This window comes from Stegostoma tigrinum, chromosome 8, assembly GCF_030684315.1.
Source record: "Stegostoma tigrinum isolate sSteTig4 chromosome 8, sSteTig4.hap1, whole genome shotgun sequence".
Lineage (NCBI taxonomy): Eukaryota > Metazoa > Chordata > Chondrichthyes > Orectolobiformes > Stegostomatidae > Stegostoma > Stegostoma tigrinum.
In genome coordinates, this window is record NC_081361.1 from 17,052,065 (window position 1) to 17,071,536 (window position 19,472).

Sequence of the window (19,472 nt, forward strand, 5' to 3'; positions counted from 1 at the left end):
AGCCACAAGGCATTCTTCGATTGGTTTGGAGCTGCGAGGCAGATAATTGTCAGGTGTACAACTCCTCATTATTGCATACATGTACAGATTCACAATTATCTGTGGTTTTATTTTAAAGTTTTGGGACTCATCAAATCCCTGTCACTTTTTCCAGAATGGAGGCCTGCAGTGAGGCTGGCAGCTGTCAACTGTGCAAATAGTAAGAATGCAAAAATCTGTCGAAGTTTTCGAGTGACCGTCTATCCAACAATAAAGGTACAGTATTGGTGCACTAGATCACAACAAATGCATTCACTGAAAATTTTTAGGGTAAACGCTGAGCCCAGTTGCATTCAGCTACTCACATCCAAGATCTGAGAGTTCGTAATTGAAACAAAATTTACCACACTTCTTGTACAACCTCCACTTTAAATCAGAACTAAATTGGTGCTCCCTCTGCCTTCCTGGAATGGAATGAACTTGAAGTTTATTTGGCGTTTGAGTTGATGGTGTGCGGGTGTTCATTGTCTCTGAGCATTGGCCAAGTTTTTATTGTAATTCATTCATAGGATGAAGGCATCACTGCCTAGGCAAATGTTTTTGTTGTTTGAAGTTCATCTAGAGTCAACCACATTGCTGGTGACCAAGGGTCACAGATGAACCAGATTGGGTAAGAATGGCAGTTTCCTTCCCTAAAGGACATTAGTGAACCAGATGGGTTTTTCCCCAACAATTGACAATGGATTCATGGTCATTAGATTCTTATTTCCAATCTTATTTTAGAGAACCCAAATTCCACCATCCACCATGGTGGAGTTTGAACCCTGTCCCCAGTGTTATCTTTTGAGCTGTAATTTATGAATCTTGGCCTGGATTTGAGCCCCACCTGTTACAGAAGTGCACCACAATGTGTCTGAACAGGTAAATTAGAAATATCTATTCTAGGGGTAAGTGTGCACAACTGCCCCTTCTCCAGAAGTGAAGGTGAAAGAATTTTTAACACTAAGTGCATGCCTTGCTGATCGTACAAGGGGCCTCAGTGTAACTGTGGCAAAAACCTTTATAACCAAGTGAGTAGGTGATATTTTTAAGGCATAACACCGTGTGGAGCTCGAGGAACACAGCAGGCTAGGCAGCATCAGAAGAGCAGGAAAGCTGATGTTTTGGGTCGGGACCCGTCTTCAGAAATGGATCCTTCTTCAGCCATTTCTGAAGAAAGGTCCCAACCTGAAGCATCAGCTTTTCTGCTCCTCTGATGCTGCCTGACCTGCTGTGTTCCTCCAGCTCCGCACTGTTATCTGACTCCAGCATCGGCAGTTCTTCCTGTCTCTGATATTTTTAAAGGGTTTTTAGATCTGTAGCAAATCATCATTGCTCAGCATAAGCTGGGTTGTGGATGGGAAAACATAGCCCTACACTAACTCAGTTAAAACATGCTTAGTTACCCTTCTGTGCTTCTTCCATTGGTAAATTGACTTTGGACTGTGGTTAATCAGAACATTGGCTCCTTTGCTTTGTTACTTCGGTCCAGCTGAGTAACGAACAACTGTTCTGTCAGTTTTTGCAAAATACCTCTGTTGAGCTGGTATGCAAATTTGGCTGCAGGCTCAGTCATCTCATCAAGTCTTTCTGTTCTGATACTGTCTGCGAAATGTGTACTTGCAGATTTAAACATTGGCAGTGCAGGTTCGTGATGTGGAAAAACAAGAACCTTGCCAATATTTAACCCAACATTAACTTGGCAGTGAAAGGTCGGGTGGAGAATCAAGTGCATCTCTGATAACTAGAGCAAGCAGGCGTAGGCTGACAGTCTACCAATTACAGTTGCTGCTCATTGGATTTTGTTCTAAAACCTCTGCACTACACGTCATTCATATGAACCCATTTGCATTCTAATGTTACATCCCATTATTTCCTGACTCCAGTTAGTTCACATTGCTCATCATCTCTTGGTTGTAATGCTGCTTTGAGTCCTTTCCTCAGATCAATGTAATCTGAGGAGAGTGAGCATGATTTTTGATTTCTGCTGTTGTTATTTCTCATTTTTTGGCCTACAACACTGGCTAGCAGCAGTGCAAACAAATAAAAATATTTTTTAAAAAGCCATTTGTATAATTCCCTCCTGATAGTGTGCAGCCTCTCAGTCAGCAAGCCCACAGCTCCTCATGGAGACACAAAGAGCTCTCATGCCCTCTCAGACTGAAATGTCAGACACTCAGTAAAGTTCTGGCACCCCCAACCCCGAGATATGCAACTTGCAGACCCGCCAGCATCTGAGCTCGGCCTGACACGGTGAACCAACCTGCCAGCTATGGCTTAGGACAAAAAACCTGTCGTGGAACCCAAAGGCAGACTGATACCTTGATTATGTTATCATAAATTTGACAACTCCTGCAACCCAAGCCACGGCCAAAAGTAGTGTACTGCATTTCTTTGGCCTCAACTGCAGTGTTTAAGTGGGGAACCTGTCTTTTGGGTACCCCAGAGTCTTAATACATTGTGCCCGGTTTGCCTAGATATACTAACACAGAAAAGGAGGTAGCCATTTAGGGTGATAAGCCCAACTAGACTGGCATTGAGAATGGGCACCATGGGGCTGTCTCCTTTTAGGAGGGGTTGCTTTTCCCCACTGCGGCAGCCATTGCCTACCAATGTACCCACCTGACTTGTCCTTTGCCAAGCTGGAGGGTCAGGGCTGACAGGTAACCTGGAGCAGCTCAGTAACTCGGGCAAGACACCCGAGATTGACACGGGGCTTCACACACTGGCCATTGCCCATGCTATGCACGAAAAGACCAGGCTAACCCCAGACTGGATCACAGAAAGCAAAAGACGTTACAGTCACTTGGTAAGACATGAGTTTAACGAAAGCAAGTTAGCAAGACTTAGCCTTCCCTGCAGCTTGCAACCTTTGAAGCTTTAAAGGAGAACTGTCATCCTTGTGTCAGGTACAGTCCTGCTGCCTACCCGGATACAATCCTACAGTTCCTCAACTCGCCTGTACAGGTGCTCTCTGACGTTCTCATACAGACTGCAAAGGGGAGCTGGAGAGACTATCTGTCGTACCAGGCTCTTGACATTTGGGAAGTTAAGTGTAGGAACATGCTGCCTGGTTTGAGGCTGGAACCACTGAGGTGGAACCTCTCCTTGAAGCCAAGCAATCTGCTCTGATTAATTGCAAGAGCGATCTAACCAAGAAAACTGTGAACGCACTAAAGAGAAGGTCAACATACATTCTAACACAGTAATAGGAAAGGCATTTGCGTGGCACGGTGGCTCAGTAGTTAATACTGTTGCCGAACATCACCTGGGACCCATGTTCGATCCCACTCAAGCGGCAATGTATGAAGTTTGCACATTCTCCCCGTGTCTGTGTAGGTTTCCTCCATGTGCTTCGGTTTCCTCCTGCATTCCAAAGATGTGCTAGTTAGGTGGATTGGCCATACTAAATTGCCAGGGAACAGGGAGGTGCAGGCTATGTGGATTAGCCTTGGGAAATGCAGGGTTATAGGGACAGGGTAGGTTGGTGTGGATTCAATGGGCTGAATAGCCTGCTTCTCCCCTGTGGAAATTCTATGATTTTAAGGACTGCACTGAAATATCCAGATGTCCTTTTGATTTAAGAAATATTGGGCAGAAAATGTAAAGAATCAAAAAGTTAACCTGCTCATCAGTGAAGAAAGTAGTTCCAATGAAAACAAAGGCATTGGAGGTTATTACTGACTATGGTTGGAGAGATGGGTGATGCACCACCTGAAGTTTTACTGTAGGGAAAGCACATCACACAAGAAGCTCTAGACATTATATAAAGTTAACTTGGTGATCAGCTGATATGGACCCCACAGCAGAGGACCTTAGCAGAGCCATTGACTCAGTTACCATGGATAAAGGTCCAGGTGCTGAACCCTTAAAACATGGAAAACTGGCAGTAACCATGCAAAATTCACTGTCTCTTCCAGGAGTGGGAGGAGGGGGGGACAGTGCCCCAACATTGACAGTCAATGGTCTAGTGGTATTATCACTGGAATATTAATCCCAGGGACTCAGGTAATGTCTTGGAGACCCAGGTTCAAATCCTGCCATGGCCGATCGTAGAATTTGAATGTGATACAAGTCTGGAACTAAGAGTTCAAAGATGACCATGAAACATTGTTTTTTGATGGAAAACCCATCCAGTTCGTTAGTGCCTTTTAGCAAAGGAAACTGACATCTGTACCTGGTCTGGCCTGTATGTGACTCCAGACCTGCAGCAAAATGATTGACTCTTTATTGCTCTCCAGGCAATTAGGGTAACAAATGCTGGCCAAGCCATTGATGTCCACATCGCATGAATGATTTTGTGAAAGAATGCTTGATGGAAAGAAACTGTGACTATAGAAGAACTGGGAGGACCACTGCAATTGGAACACCTATGAACATCATGAGAAAGATATTTGCCCTCATTGTCCTTTCTCTGACTGAAAATCCCCGCTAACACAGCTACACTAATCCCATTGTGGGTTCAGAACTTGATCAACAAATCACATGATCTTCTCAGTCCAGCAGTTGCAAGGGAACTACCATTATTACAACGGAAAGCTATATAATGCCTTCATTCATCTCACTATTTGACCTGTCCTGGACCACTTGATTCGCTATAGTTTAAGAATCTGTTTGCCTCGGCCTTGAATACATTCTATGTCTCAGTCTCTGTGGCTTTCTGCAAGTAGAAAATTTGAGAATTTCATGGTCCTCCTGAGAGGTGTAATTCCTCCTCATTTCCACTCTGATTTGGAGATGCTTCATTTTGAAATTTGCCCAGTAGCTTCCAAACTCCCCCAAGAGGAGAGTCAGCCTCTTGATGTCCATCCAATCGACTCCCCTCAGAATCTTAAACATTTTAATAAGATCACCCCCTCATGCTTCTAGATACAGGCCCAACCTATTTTTTCAAGAAACAAATGTACTATCATGGGTATCAGCCCAACACTTTGTCTATCAACTACCTCCAGTGAGGTGTGGCCCTCCTTAGGTAAAAGGGCCAAAACTAGTCCAAGTACAATCTCACCTATAAAATTGTGGCAATGTTTCTGGACATTTTCCCGCTTGCACATAATGGTATACTTTCCTATATATATTCTTTTTTATTTACTGTCTGCATCCTTTCTTGCAGGGGCATTACATTTGTAGTTTTCCAATTTGTTGGAACGTTTTCTGAAACTAGGGAATTTTGGAAGCTTACAAGCCTTCTCTATGTATGGAACTGTTGCCTAATTTCATTCCTCTAAGGTCTGACTCAAGTTTTTCCCTTGGCCTTACAGTGCCTAATCAGCAGAATTACAGTAAAGAGAAACTATCTGGTTCCCGTTTTGTTGTGTTTATTCAAATCGCTCTTAAATCATTCATGGAATGAAATTGAACGTTCGAAAATGAAAAGCAAATGAAGCCAATATTTCAAATGGAATGTCACAATATCTTTGAAATTTGGGCCAGTATTTCCTAAACAAATGTCCTTGTGTTTATGGCAGTGTTTCAGGAAGCATTCTTCATGATCCTGTGGTAGAACGTAGACTAGGAGATGTCTCTGTGACTTTTGATTTGTTCCACGTGGCTGCCTTAATTACAATTTTATTTTGTTTATCTCCCTCAGTTCTTTCGAGCGTTTTCAAAACCGTTCTTCAAGGGAGAGATGCTCAACGATGCTGGTTAGTACATTTTGAACATGGTCTACCTTTGCATTTCAGTTCCATTTATATTTTGCTAGCACTGTTTCCTTTAGAGCTTTTCGAAGTGTGGGTGGCTCAGTGGCTAGCACTGCTGCTCATGGCACCAGGGACCTGGGTTCAATTCTACCCTTGGATGACTGTCCGTGTGGGGTTTACATGTTCTTCCCCCGTCTGCGTGGGTTTCCTTCCACTGTCCAAAAAGGTGCAGGTTAGGTGTATTAGCCATGGGAAATGTTGGGCCCAGGCGTGTGATCTTCAGAAGGTCATTGTGGACTCAATAGGCCAAATGGCCAGCTTCCACACTCTGTAGGGCTTCTGTCATTCTGTGAATGTTTGCTCTGGGCTATCATTGCTATTTAAACAGCTGATGTTTGTAGTTGGCTGTATTGTGACACTAACTTAACATCACAAAGCATCTAATTTCCCTCAGTCTAGCCATTTTCTAATATAGCTTGCCCCTCTCACTCCACTGCCTCAAAGGGGTTTGCCAGGAGTAACTTCCAGAGTATCAGGCGATGCTGCAATTTCCACCACAAAAGACTGTTTTGGCATGCGATATTTGGCATTATGTTGGGTGTTGGAGACCGTGAGTTGCCTTATTTTGCCGGTGTTGGGGCCAAAACGCGTTTAGTGCAGCTTTTTGTTAGTCTTGGGTAGAGCCTTCTAGGCAACCTTGGCATGCGACTAGATTTTAACAAATGGATCAGGGTGGCTGATTCTGAACTGGAGATCCACGTGCTAATGTTCCTACCCCAACCACTTGTGATGGTGCTTCTACTGGTCAATGCAGCTGGCTATGCATCCGGTCGATAGCTGTCGTGTTAGTGCCTTAGCATTTTCATCCTTGAAACAGAGGGTAAGTGCTTTTGGTGAAGGTGGTCAATCAGACTCCATTTGGAGTGTTAAATAAACAGCAAGCAGAACAGCACTGCTCGAGAAAGGACAACAGACAAGGGGTTGGACAAAATATCAATGGTCAAGTCCAGCTGACTAGTTGCATCCAACCACAGGGCAAGGGTGACCATCATTTGACCCATATGCCACTCATTTGAGTTGCCCAATCTCCAGTAAGGACCTAGGCAGAAGGAAGAGAGGAGGCTAGATGTCATTGGACCATTCCTCACCATAGACATTTTGGGGAGCTTTTACTTGAATCAGCCCCAAAATCAGGAAACTGGATCTTTGTAGATTGCGAGGTAGGATTTCAGAGCTGGGGAGCTAGGAGAAGGGGAAGTTAGATTCCCAAAATCCGTGTCTGTGGCATCAGCAGATCAACTGGAGAAATGGTGGGAAGCAGGACAACACAGATCTCGCTACCAATGGCAAAAGAGAAAAACTGATTTGATCAATACCCCTAAGTCCCTAAGTAATGGCTGAAATGAAGCTGAAGAAACTGGAGAAATACAGAACAAGGGGAAAAGCCAAAAACCCAGAGTTAGGTTTTTCAGGGTGATTTCAGAAAGACTTCTTCCCCCTCAGGATAGTGATGACCTGGAACACTTTCCCCCTATTGAGGCTTGACAATCAATTACAATGGTAACAAGTCCAATTGGCACATTTTTATTTTAGCAAATATTTTAAGGATTCTGGAACCAAATCAGTTAGACATACATCGTTGAGGGTTTGAATAGCGTGCTTGTATTTGTGCAATGCAATGTCGGTCTTCTGGAGATGTGCATTTGGCAAAGGACAAAGCCTCCATGAGCAACACTTCTTCACAAATTCCAACTGGAATAGATCAGTGAATACACTGGTTCGGAGGTTGAGTGATGTAGTTTAAGGATGCATAGTTATTGGCTGAATTAGCTGATGTTTCATGAAGATGCACGAGGCTGTTCCATTCTCCAGGGTACCCTTGAGGTACAATGTATTCCTACTCCTTGTTAGTATCTAGGCCTAGACTGCTGAAATTTTGTATCCAACTCTGAAGTAAGAAAGCACTCTGAAGGGCCTCCAATCTCATCTATCATTTCCAAACTGACTTCTGCCATTACAAGAGATAATGGGAACTGCAGATGCTGGAGAATCCAAGATAATAAAATGTGAGGCTGGATGGACACAGCAGGCCCAGCAGCATCTCAGGAGCACAAAAGCTGACGTTTCGGGCCTAGACCCTTCATCAGAGAGGAGGATGGGGTGAGGGTTCTGGAATAAATAGGGAGAGAGGGGGAGGCGGACCGAAGATGGAGAGAAAAGAAGATAGGTGGAGAGAGTATAGGTGGGGAGGTAGGGAAGGGATAGGTCAGTCCAGGGAAGACGGACAGGTCAAGGAGGTGGGATGAGGTTAGTACGTAGATGGGGGTGCTTCTTGGGGTGGGAGGAAGGGATGGGTGAGAGGAAGAACAGGTTAGGGAGGCAGAGACAGGTTGGACTGGTTTTGGGATGCAGTGGGTGGAGGGTAAGAGCTGGGCTGGTTGTGTGGTGCAGTGGGGGGAGGGGACAAACTGGGCTGGTTTAGGGATGCGGTTGGGGAAGGGGAGTTTTTGAAACTGGTGAAGTCCACGTTGATACCATTAGGCTGCAGGGTTCCCAGGCGGAATATGAGTTGCTGTTCCTGCAACCTTCGGGTGGCATCGTTGTGGCACTGCAGGAGGCCCATGATGGACATGTCATCTAAAGAATGGGAGGGGGAGTGGAAATGGTTTGCGACTGGGAGGTGCAGTTGTTTGTTGCGAACTGAGCGGAGGTGTTCGTTGCAGGACAGCAACTCCTATTCCGCCTGGGAACCCTGCAGCCTAATGGTATCAATGTGGACTTCACCAGTTTCAAAATCTCCCCTTCCCCAACCGCATCCCTAAACCAGCCCAGTTCGTCCCCTCCCCCCCACTGCACCACACAACCAGCCCAGCTCTTCTCCCCCACCCACTGCATCCCAAAACCAGTCCAACCTGTCTCTGCCTCCCTAACCTGTTCTTCGTCTCACCCATCCCTTCCTCCCACCCCAAGCCGTACCCCCATCTACCTACTAACCTCATCCCACCTCCTTGACCTGTCACCTCCCTACCTCCCCACCTATACTCTCTCCACCTATCTTCTTTTCTCTCCATCTTCGGTCCGCCTCCCCCTCTCTCCCTATTTATTCCAGAACCCTCACCCCATCCCCCTCTCTGATGAAGGGTCTAGGCCCGAAACGTCAGCTTTTGTGCTCCTGAGATGCTGCTTGGCCTATTATTCTGCCATTACAACTTGCCATTCCGGTCACGCATTGACTTTCTACTGGACGTTGGAGAGGGCAACCCAAGGTGGACTGGTGCCACACTGTTAGTAGAGATCTGCAGTTGGCCAACAGTCATTTGGAGCAATTCAAGAACATATCGTGTGGACAGGAGAGTATGGAGCCCTTTGTCTACCCCATCCATTTCTAGATTCGGAAGCTAATGAGTCTAAGGAAGGAAAGTGGTGTCCAGTAATACTGTTGGGAAGAGTTTTGATTGTTTTCTTCACTATTTCTGCCCTCGATTTAAGAAAAAAGCAAGAGTTTGTTAAATAGAAAATTTGAATTTTGGTAAAAAGCACAATTGAGAGCCATAGCGTAGAGATATGAGCATGAGTTGAAAGGAGTAAAAGGGACGAGTCAAGTCAGGAATTGGTAAGTGCCACCGTTCTGTCTAGGCCACACAGCTAATCCAAGAGTCTGTGTATTTCAGTTGGTGTGCCAACTTTGTTCCCAAATTTAACAAATTTAAAGTCACTTGTGCATGGACCCAGGAGATCCTTGCAGGGGGAAACAAAATTACAGAGAATGTGGGTAAGCGTTTATGGCAAAACCTGGCCTTTGAAAGTGTGAAATTTGTAGAAAGGAGGAAATGTTGAAGGTGGTTTTGTAGCATTCTCTCCTTTCGAGTCAGAAGGTCATGGGTTCAAGACCCATTCCTGACCTTTTGAGTGCAAAAATCTAGACTGACTCTCCGCTACTGTCTTAAAGGGGCTCTGCAGTCTCAGGCATCAAAAATTCCATGGCGCTACACGAAGATAAAGCAAGAGCATTCTTCAGGTGTCCTGGCAGCATTTGTCCCTCAACCAATATCAAATTAAATTAGTGCATTGAAACAGTTTACCTGGCACCTCACTTTGCTCAATTTGGCCACCATGTTACGTGCACTACAACAGTGACTACACTGCAGAAAAATAGCTCATTGCCTGTGAGGTCATTTTAGGGTGGCCTGAGGCTGTCTAAAATGATGTATGAAAGCAAATTGACTTGCTCTTTATAAATCAGCAAGGAGTGACTATCACAGGAAAATTAGTTTGAAAGAATCATCGCAGTTATCTAAAAGGGAAATTGAAAGGTAACTCCAGAGTCAGAGGTCGTACGGCATGGAAACAGACCCTTCAGTCCAACCAGTCCATGCTGACCATAATTGCGCACTAAACTAGTCTCACTTGCCTGCCCCTGGCCCATATCCCTCCAAACATTTCCTATTCACATATCCATTCAAGTTAAACATTGTAATTGTATCCACATCCACCACTTCCTCAAGAAATTTATTCCCCACGTGAACCACCCTCTGTTTAAAAAAAATTACCTCATGTCTTTTTTAAAACTCTCCTCTCACCTTAAAAATGTGCCCCCTAGTCTTGAAATTCGCCATCTTAGGGAAAAGGCAGCTGCCACCAAATCTATCGATACCTCTCATTATTTTACTAACTTCTGTCAGATCACCAGCTCTCAACCTCCTTTGCTCAAGTGAAAAAAAGTCCCAGCCTATCCAGCCATTCCTTAAACCTCAAACCTTCCATACCTGGCAATATTCCAGTAAATCTCTTATGAACCTTCTCCAGCTTGATACCATCCTTCCTATAACTGGGCAACCAGAACCGGGCTCTCTCTCTCAGAAGAGGCTTCACCAATATCCTGTACATCCTCAACATAATGTCTCAACTCTTATGCTCAAAGGACTGATAAATGAAGGTACGCATGCCAAACACCACCTTAACAATCCTGTCTATATATGACACAAACTTTAAAGAATTGTGTACCTGTACCCTTAGGTGCCTCTGTTCTACGACACTACCCAAGGTCCTACCATTAAATGTATAAGCCTTATCCTTATTTGTTGTACCAAAATGCAATACCTCACATTTATCCAAATTGGAAAAGAATGAGATTCATGGGGAACCTCTGAGTCTTTCATTAAATAAAATGGGGCAGGGGATGAGGTGACTAATGCAGCATGTCAGGAGAATAGTCAGACTGGAGCAAAGTCTTTAGAAATGTATTAACCGACATCTTATTAATCTGATAGGAAAGGATAATGAAAAACCAAAAGAATGAGGGATGCTTGAAATCAGAAACAAAAACAGAAATTGCTGGAAAGACTCAGCAGGTCTGCCAGCATCTCCGGAGAGAAATTAGAGTTAATGCTTTGGGTCCAGTGACCATTCTTCAGAACTGAAGGTTAATTAGTCTGTGATGGAGTGTTTGAGAAGTATCAGGTTGGGAATTGATCTTGATTTGTGGACCAGATAACCAGTTTGCTTCTTGCAATCTGTCAAAAGTGACAGAGAATGACTCACCAGATAACTAGTATTCACATTTCCACTCAACCTGGATCTTCCAAGCAGACATGTGCTACTCAGATTCCTGAGCAAGGCAGGTTTGGAGTGGAGCCATCAAAAGGAGGAGTATTGGTTAGATTGACATGTTCCATCAGTTTATTTGCAACATGGTATTGACTCATGCTGCCATCGGTGCAATCTTCTGAAAACAACGACATTTTAAAATGTTGATTACCCGACTCCCAGCAGTCTATCCCGTGAGTAGCTCAGTTATACAGGACATCAGACCCTTTATTTATCAGGTTGGCTGACAGCTAGTAATGTACACTTTGGCTGCCCACAAAGCTGCTTCCTTCTGTTTTCTAAGCAGTGATCTCATCCGGAAATAGATTCACATATAGAGATGTTAAATGAGGTCAGCCCTGAGTGGTTATGAAACTCCACACAGTCAAACAGTCAGTGATATTGGATGAGCTCCTGGAAGCGAGTTCAGCTTGTACCTAGTGAACCGCCTCTCCGTAGAATCCCAGGGCGAGGTGGGAGTTTGAGAAAGACGTGAAAGAGACGTTGGAAACCAGTTGGCCTCTCTTGCTGAAGGTGCTCACTCCTTGAGAACCCAGACACCCCAACCTTTGCAGGAGAGTTTCTGAATGTGCCAGATCGCCACGTGTGAAAGGGTGGCTCGGCTACTTAACCTGGAGAGAAACCCGACAGTCCCTTGTTCGCACTTATTGATTCTTTTATACCAGAGATCACTGAATGTCAATCATGAAGGTGTGTTACCTTCCTTCCTCACTCCTTTCTAGACCGAACACACTAGAGAGTCTTGAGAGCATGTTTAACACAGTGCCATGCTCCAAGGAAGCTTCGTTCAGGAATTTGCCTGATTTATGAGTGAAGGATTAAGTTGACAGTTTGCTTTCTCTTCAAGGTTGGATCCCTTTTGTGTTAACAATTAGTCTACGTTCTGAATTCCTTGTCACTGAATCTAAAGTTTTTGCAAGTTTTTATATACACAGAGAGGGGATTGGCCTAACTTTCTAACAAAGGTAAAAATCCTGTCAGGTTTATTGTTGAGAGAGATAATGGGAACTGCAGATGCTGGAGAATCCAAGATAATAAAATGTGAGGCTGGATGAACACAGCAGGCCAAGCAGCATCTCAGGAGCACAAAAGCTGACGTTTCGGGCCTAGACCCTTCATCAGAGAGGGGGATGGGGAGAGGGTTCTGGAATAAATACGGAGAGAGAGGGAGGCGGACCGAAGATGGAGAGAAAAGAAGATAGGTGGAGAGAGTATAGGTGGGGAGGTAGGGAGGGGATAGGTCAGTCCAGGGAAGACGGACAGGTCAAGAAGGTGGGATGAGGTTAGTAGGTAGATGGGGGTGCGGCTTGGGGTGGGAGAAAGGGATGGGTGAGAGGAAGAACAGGTTAGGGAGGCAGAGACAGGTTGGACTGGTTTTGGGATGCAGTGGGTGGAGGGTAAGAGCTGGGCTGGTTGTGTGGTGCAGTTGCGGGAGGGGACGAACTGGGCTGGTTTAGGGATGCGGTGGGGGAAGGGGAGATTTTGAAACTGGTGAAGTCCACATTGATACAATTAGGCTGCAGGGTTCCCAGGCGGAATATGAGTTGCTGTTCCTGCAACCTTCGGATGGCATCATTGTGGCACTGCAGGAGGCCCATGATGGACATGTCATCTAAAGAATGGGAGGGGGAGTGGAAATGGTTTGCGACTGGGAGGTGCAGTTGTTTATTGCGAACCGAGCGGAGGTGTTCTGCAAAGCGGTCCCCAAGCCTCCGCTTGGTTTCCCCAATGTAGAGGAAGCCACACCGGGTACAGTGGATGCAGTATACCACATTGGCAGATGTGCAGGTGAACCTCTGCTTAATGTGGAATGTCATCTTGGGACCTGGGATAGGGGTGAGGGAGGAGGTGTGGGGGCAAGTGTAGCATTTCGTGCGGTTGCAGGGGAAGGTGCCGGGTGTGGTGGGGTTGGAGGGCAGTGTGGAGCGAACAAGGGAGTCACGGAGAGAGTGGTCTCTCCGGAAAGCAGACAGGAGTGGGGATGGAAAAATGTCTTGGGTGGTGGGGTCGGATTGTAGATGGCGGAAGTGTCGGAGGATGATGCGTTGTATCCGGAGGTTGGTGGGGTGGTGTGTGAGAACGAGGGGGATCCTCTTTTGGCAGTTGTGGCGGGGGCGGGGTGTGAGGGATGTGTTGCGGGAAATACGGGAAACGCGGTCAAGGGCGTTCTCGATCACTGTGGGGGGAAAGTTGCCGTCCTTGAAGAACTTGGATATCTGGGATGTGCGGGAGTGGAATGTCTTGTCGTGGGAGCAGATGCAGCGGAGGCGGAGGCGGAGGCGGAGGAATTGGGAATAGGGGATGGAATTTTTGCAGGAGGGTGGGTGGGAGGAGGTGTATTCTGGGTAGCTGTGAACGCCCTTGACCGCGTTTCCCGTATTTCCCGCAACACATCCCTCACACCCCGCCCCCGCCACAACCGCCAAAAGAGGATCCCCCTCGTTCTCACACACCACCCCACCAACCTCCGGATACAACGCATCATCCTCCAACACTTCCGCCATCTACAATCCGACCCCACCACCCAAGACATTTTTCCATCCCCACCCCTGTCTGCTTTCCGGAGAGACCACTCTGTCCGTGACTCCCTTGTTCGCTCCACACTGCCCTCCAACCCCACCACAGCCGGCACCTTCCCCTGCAACCGCAGGAAATGCTACACTTGCCCCCACACCTCCTCCCTCACCCCTATCCCAGGCCCCAAGATGACATTCCACATTAAGCAGAGGTTCACCTGCACATCTGCCAATGTGGTATACTGCATCCACTGTACCCGGTGTGGCTACCTCTACATTGGGGAAACCAAGCGGAGGCTTGGGGACCGCTTTGCAGAACACCTCCGCTCAGTTTGCAACAAACAACTGCACCTCCCAGTCGCAAACCATTTCCACTCCCCCTCCCATTCTTTAGATGACATGTCCATCATGGGCCTCCTGCAGTGCCACAATGATGCCACCCGAAGGTTGCAGGAACAGCAACTCATATTCCGCCTGGGAACCCTGCAGCCTAATGGTATCAATGTGGACTTCACCAGTTTCAAAATCTCCCCTTCCCCCACCGCATCCCTAAACCAGCCCAGTTCGTCCCCTCCCCCCACTGCATCCCAAAACCAGTCCAACCTGTCTCTGCCTCCCTAACCTGTTCTTCCTCTCACCCATCCCTTCCTCCCACCCCAAGCCGCACCCCCATCTACCTACTAACCTCATCCCACCTCCTTGACCTGTCCGTCTTCCCTGGACTGACCTATCCCCTCCCTACCTCCCCACCTATACTCTCTCCACCTATCTTCTTTTCTCTCCATCTTCGGTCCGCCTCCCTCTCTCTCCGTATTTATTCCAGAACCCTCACCCCATCCCCCTCGCTGATGAAGGGTCTAGGCCCGAAACGTCAGCTTTTGTACAGGTTTATTGTTGAGACATGTCAATCGTTTGTGCCAACATTCCACTCACTCAATGTGGTGCAAAGCCAGAACTAATCCTGCTGTGCCAGAGATCTCTCTCTCTCTCTCTCTCTCTCTCTCTCTCTCTCTCTCTCTCTCTCTCTCTCTCTCTCTCTCTCTCTCTCTCTCTCGCTCTTGCTCACACGTACCAACCCATTCCTATTAAGGCTGAAGCCAAGGTAAAGTTGTCACCCCGTTTCACCTTGTTCAGCTTTGTCCAACTACAGGACAAAGAATGAAGCAGTTTCCTGTGTAAACACAAAAGAGAATGCGCCACCAAGCTCTGTTTTAATAGAGAGAGCTCTTGCTGCAGCGCTGCCCAGCACCATTTAAGGTCACTTTTTATTTTCATCACCCTTTCATCTGAGTGAGAGTGAGTGTGGATATTTTCCAGTAGCAGACAGCAACCACTAGAGGTGTCTAGGGATCCCAGTGCATGAAGAGGCACTTCAAATTCCACTTTATAACCAGCATGTTTACTACCTCTTGGTGGGAGAGTTGAAGGAAGGAGACTTTAGAAGCTGACCATAGTTGGGCTTCACTTTTTAATCAACTTTAACTAAACGCAAGTTAACCAAGTGTGGAGCTGAATGAACACAGCAGGCCAAGCAGCATCTTAGGAGCTTGGCCTGCTGTGTTCATCCAGTTCCACACTTTGTTATCTCCGGATTCTCCAGCATCTGCAGTTTCCATTATCTTTAACCAAACGCAAGCCTGCTTACCTGGATTCCCAATCCCTGGGTATATTTCTGAAGGTTTCTGCACGCACGGCCACAGAGGTCTACAGCATGGAAACAGGCCCTTCAGCCCAATTTGCCCAAGCTGCCCAGTTTAAATTAGTCATATCTCCTGTCCTATGTGTCCAAAATCCAGTCTTTCAATGTCCATTGTAAAGTGATCAGATTCTTTGAATTAATAAGGAGTTTGACACAATAGCGCTTTTCCTCCTTATCAACCCCTTCCAGCTCTAATAGTAATATAACCCTAGAAGAAGTTGGTCCAAGAAAATGTTTGAGGCCCTACAACCTTTCTCTTGAGTTTGATCACAGCTGTTTCCTGGAGCTTAATCTTCGATTGGTGAAGATTCCAGGACATCTCCAAATAGCCATCACCTGGCAGTCTGCACTTGGGGGAAAAAAAAATCTGCTCTGAAATATCAAAGAGAACAATGGTTTAGAATTCCCTACTGAGCCAGAAAAGAGCCAAAGTGAGCTTCTTTCAATGAAGCGTAAAACTTTGCGGCTTCATTGGAATTTGACATCACTCACTGAATGGATCGTGTCTGATTCGAGAATGAATTAGGGAAGACATTGAACATCGGTGGAAATATGTTGGTTCTGAAGGCTAATGGCCCTTGTGCATGGTTTGTGTTGGAGAGGATCTAAATTCAGTGCCCGCACAGTGTTCACATATTCAATTTCAGCTGAAATACTCAATCTCCAAGGCTGTGGGCCACAGAGAGAGGGAAATGTTCCTGCCAGCTGTATAGCAAGCCCTGCTGAGAAAACACTCGCATATTGGGGAATGGAGGCATCACGGGACTGTCGCAAGCCAGACCACCAGAGTACAAATGGTGTTTGGACACTTTAAAAAGTTACAGAAGTATCAAAGGACCTTTTAGAAAAGAACCAATAAAGTTATTGTCCATGGAGCACTGGTGGTGAAGGGGTATTTGTGCAGAGCAGATAACTGGTGCAACTTTGTTCTGCCCCTTGATGGTGCAAGCAAATCACATTCAGTGAGGATGGAATTCTGTAGTACCTGATAGATTGTTTAAGTTGCACATCTATGAAGAACCTCAGACTCTGATCTTTGTCTGAGACTTTCCAGAGTCCGTGTGTGATTCTGCCAAATGCTGAACTTACTCTGGCCCAATGATGGCTGATTTTTCATCATCCAGCGTGTTATTCTTGGTGAGGATACTCCCAAGTTGAAAAACATTTGGACGGAACTGAGGGATTGTGACCATAAGACCTTAGAATATTTAAAATCATAGTATCCCTACCGTGTGGAAACAGGCCCTTTGGCCCGACAAATCCACACCAACCCTCGGAGCATCCCACCCAGACTCAGCCCCCAATCTACACATCCCTGAACACTACGGGCAGTTTTGTATGGCCAATTCACCTAACCTGCACATCTTTGGACTGTGGGAGGAAACTGGAGCACCTGGAGGAAGCCCACCCAGACACTGGGAGAAGGTGCAAACTCTCTGCAGATGGATGTCCGAGGGTAGAATCGAACCAGGATCCCTGGCGCCGTGAGGCAACAGTGCTAGCCGCTGAGGTGCTGTCCTGTCAGACCCGGGTTGATACCGTAAGCTTGAGGAAGACAGATTTTGTAAGGCCAAAGTGTTATGGAACTAGAAGTGTGTGATCACAAGCAACAGAATGTCTGCTGGAGACCATGCCATGAGCGTGCAGTAAACCATGAATGATAGAGCGTTAGGTCTCAAGACCATCTGAAAGCCAAGCTTAGAGCCCGCAACCTGTAGCCCAATAAATGAGAGAAAAAAACAATGTTGGCCTTTAGCATTTGAGGAGAATAGAGTCCAGTACCTTCAAGACAAGTGAGTGCAGTTCAGAGACATCTATCCATTCCAATGCTGATGCTGTATATTGCAATCTGTTATGCAAATTGAGTCTTACCCTAACATTCACCTGGACTGTGAACTGGTCTTGTCATTGTTTCACTGAAATGCGAAAGAATCAAATGAAGTGATAGAAAAATTCTCCTCTTCAATGGGGAATTGGGAGGTGGGGTCCCAGGGCCTGGAATTGTGTGTCCAGGAAATGTTGCTGACTACTTTGGACCTGTAGCTGTAATCCCGAGATTTCTGTTTGTCCTTTTGTCCCCTGTTTGGCCTGTAATCGTCCTCCTGGGATCTGTAACCTCATGACCGGGATTTGTAACTTAAATCGGAATAATTTATAATTCCAAATCCTCAGTGTTGTTCCATGTTACCTAGGACTGTCAGGGAGCCTATAGAATAAATCGGTCACATCTGAAACATTAATTCAACCCATTTTTAGTGAACTGGGGCATCCCAGTTCTGGTTTGTACAATTTACCAGTGTTAGTGAACTGATAAGTAAAGCCAGGCCTGGCTCCTTAGTATTTGTGAATAGTAACAGATGCAAAATGAGGGGATCCTCCTGAATTCTATATCTCCATATCTATCTTCTAGGGATTGCCTACAGGCATATAACACCCAAAACCTAACTTTCCTTTCAGATGCTCCTGTTATTATCCCACCTTGGTTGCTAGCACTTAAGTGAATCCAATATGTGTTTGACTTGCTTCAGATTCCAAGTCCACTTTAGTATCTCTGCGCCATCATATCATTGACCTACTGGAGCAACATGGAGAGACTGAGTGGCCCCCAGACTGTCCCCCGTTGGAACCAGCCAGGTAAGCGTCAGCTTGAATTAAACTTGCATGAGCTCACATCCAATGAATTAGTAATTGTAGAGATTGCGCTGTATCTTACACTCAATCAGAAAACTTGGAAGCAGGAATTAGTGTTCTCCCTGACAGTGGTACCTCCATCCAAATGTGGAATTGCAGAGAAGATGGAAAGAAGCCTAGAAATCTCAGTTTGTGATGAATTTGTGCGTCTTTTCCCATAATGTCCGTTCATCTAAGAAGATCTCCTTAGGTAAGCAAAGATACATTGGCATTGGAGGCAGTCTGGAGAATGTTCACCAAGCTGACCTCAGGAGTGGAGAGAGAGTCTTATGAAGAGAGGTTGAGTAGTTTGGGTCTGTACTCATTGGAGGTTAGAAGAATGAGAGTGATCTTATTGAAATAGACCAGGTTCTTAAGGGTCTTGACTGGTCAGATGCAAAAGATTGTATGCCCTTGAGGGAGATACCGGCAGGGGGAGAAAGGACATAATCTCAGAGAAAGGGGTCACCCATTTAAATTGGAGAAGAGAAGGAATCTCTTCTCTAAGGGTACTGAATCTGTGATATATTTTACCACAGAGAATTATTAAGGCTATGTTGTTAAGTGTATTTAAGGCTGAGAGACTGATTTTTAATCAGTAAAGGAATCAAGGATTATGGCGAAAAGACAGGACAGTGGAGTATCAGATCTGCCATGATCTCGATGTATAGATGGAGTGGGGAGAATAACCTGCTTCTGCTCCTACTCCTTATTGTCTTTTGTACCACATACTCATCCCACGCTGTCCTGATTATAAAGAATCCCTGATCAATGCATAGCTGTTAGCTTCTTATTGATGCTAAGAATGCTGAGCTCATTAAGCTTATTTAATCTTACACCACATCACAAGTTGACCAGTTCTGTGTAAATCCTCTCTCTGAGAACCCCATGTATCCTTTCACATTGAGTTTGGACAAAGAATTTCCCCAAGTGTAGATTTTCAGCTTGAGGCTGAAAGTCAGGAACTGTACAGTAGAGGTCAGTCAGAATGCTGAATATACATTTTGCAGCAAGTTGAAAACCCACCTCTGGCCTTTACTTCTCTGAACAGAACTGCTCTTAAACTGTACTTCGGGCTTTTACTATTTTTAGTAGCAAGCCAAGCCCCATAAAAGCATTGTCTGGATTTGGCCCTGAGGAAAAGGTGAGGATTGTTGAGGGAACTGAAGGACAGATATATGCCTGCATAATGCGAGCTAGGAAGGCAGTCTGAAACACATGGCCTCTGTCCCTTTGCAATCTTTGCCACCACCTCCAGCTTTACAGCCTTCAAGAAATTTCATCTTGTCCAACTTCAAACTTGTCCACCCCTGGTTACTC

The 19,472-nt window shown here is 45.8% G+C and overlaps 1 protein-coding gene across 2 annotated transcripts in view; it reads left to right on the plus strand.

The window, feature by feature from the left end:
* Positions 1 to 19,472, plus strand: part of qsox1 (quiescin Q6 sulfhydryl oxidase 1) — a 119,873-nt gene that overhangs the window by 42,932 nt on the left and 57,469 nt on the right. For both annotated transcript variants that reach the window (XM_048538829.2, XM_048538830.2), the window contains exons 2-4: positions 155 to 255; positions 5,609 to 5,663; positions 18,011 to 18,116. In XM_048538829.2, the coding sequence (XP_048394786.1) occupies positions 155 to 255; positions 5,609 to 5,663; positions 18,011 to 18,116 (262 nt within the window). The remainder of the gene's footprint in view (positions 1 to 154; positions 256 to 5,608; positions 5,664 to 18,010; positions 18,117 to 19,472) is intronic.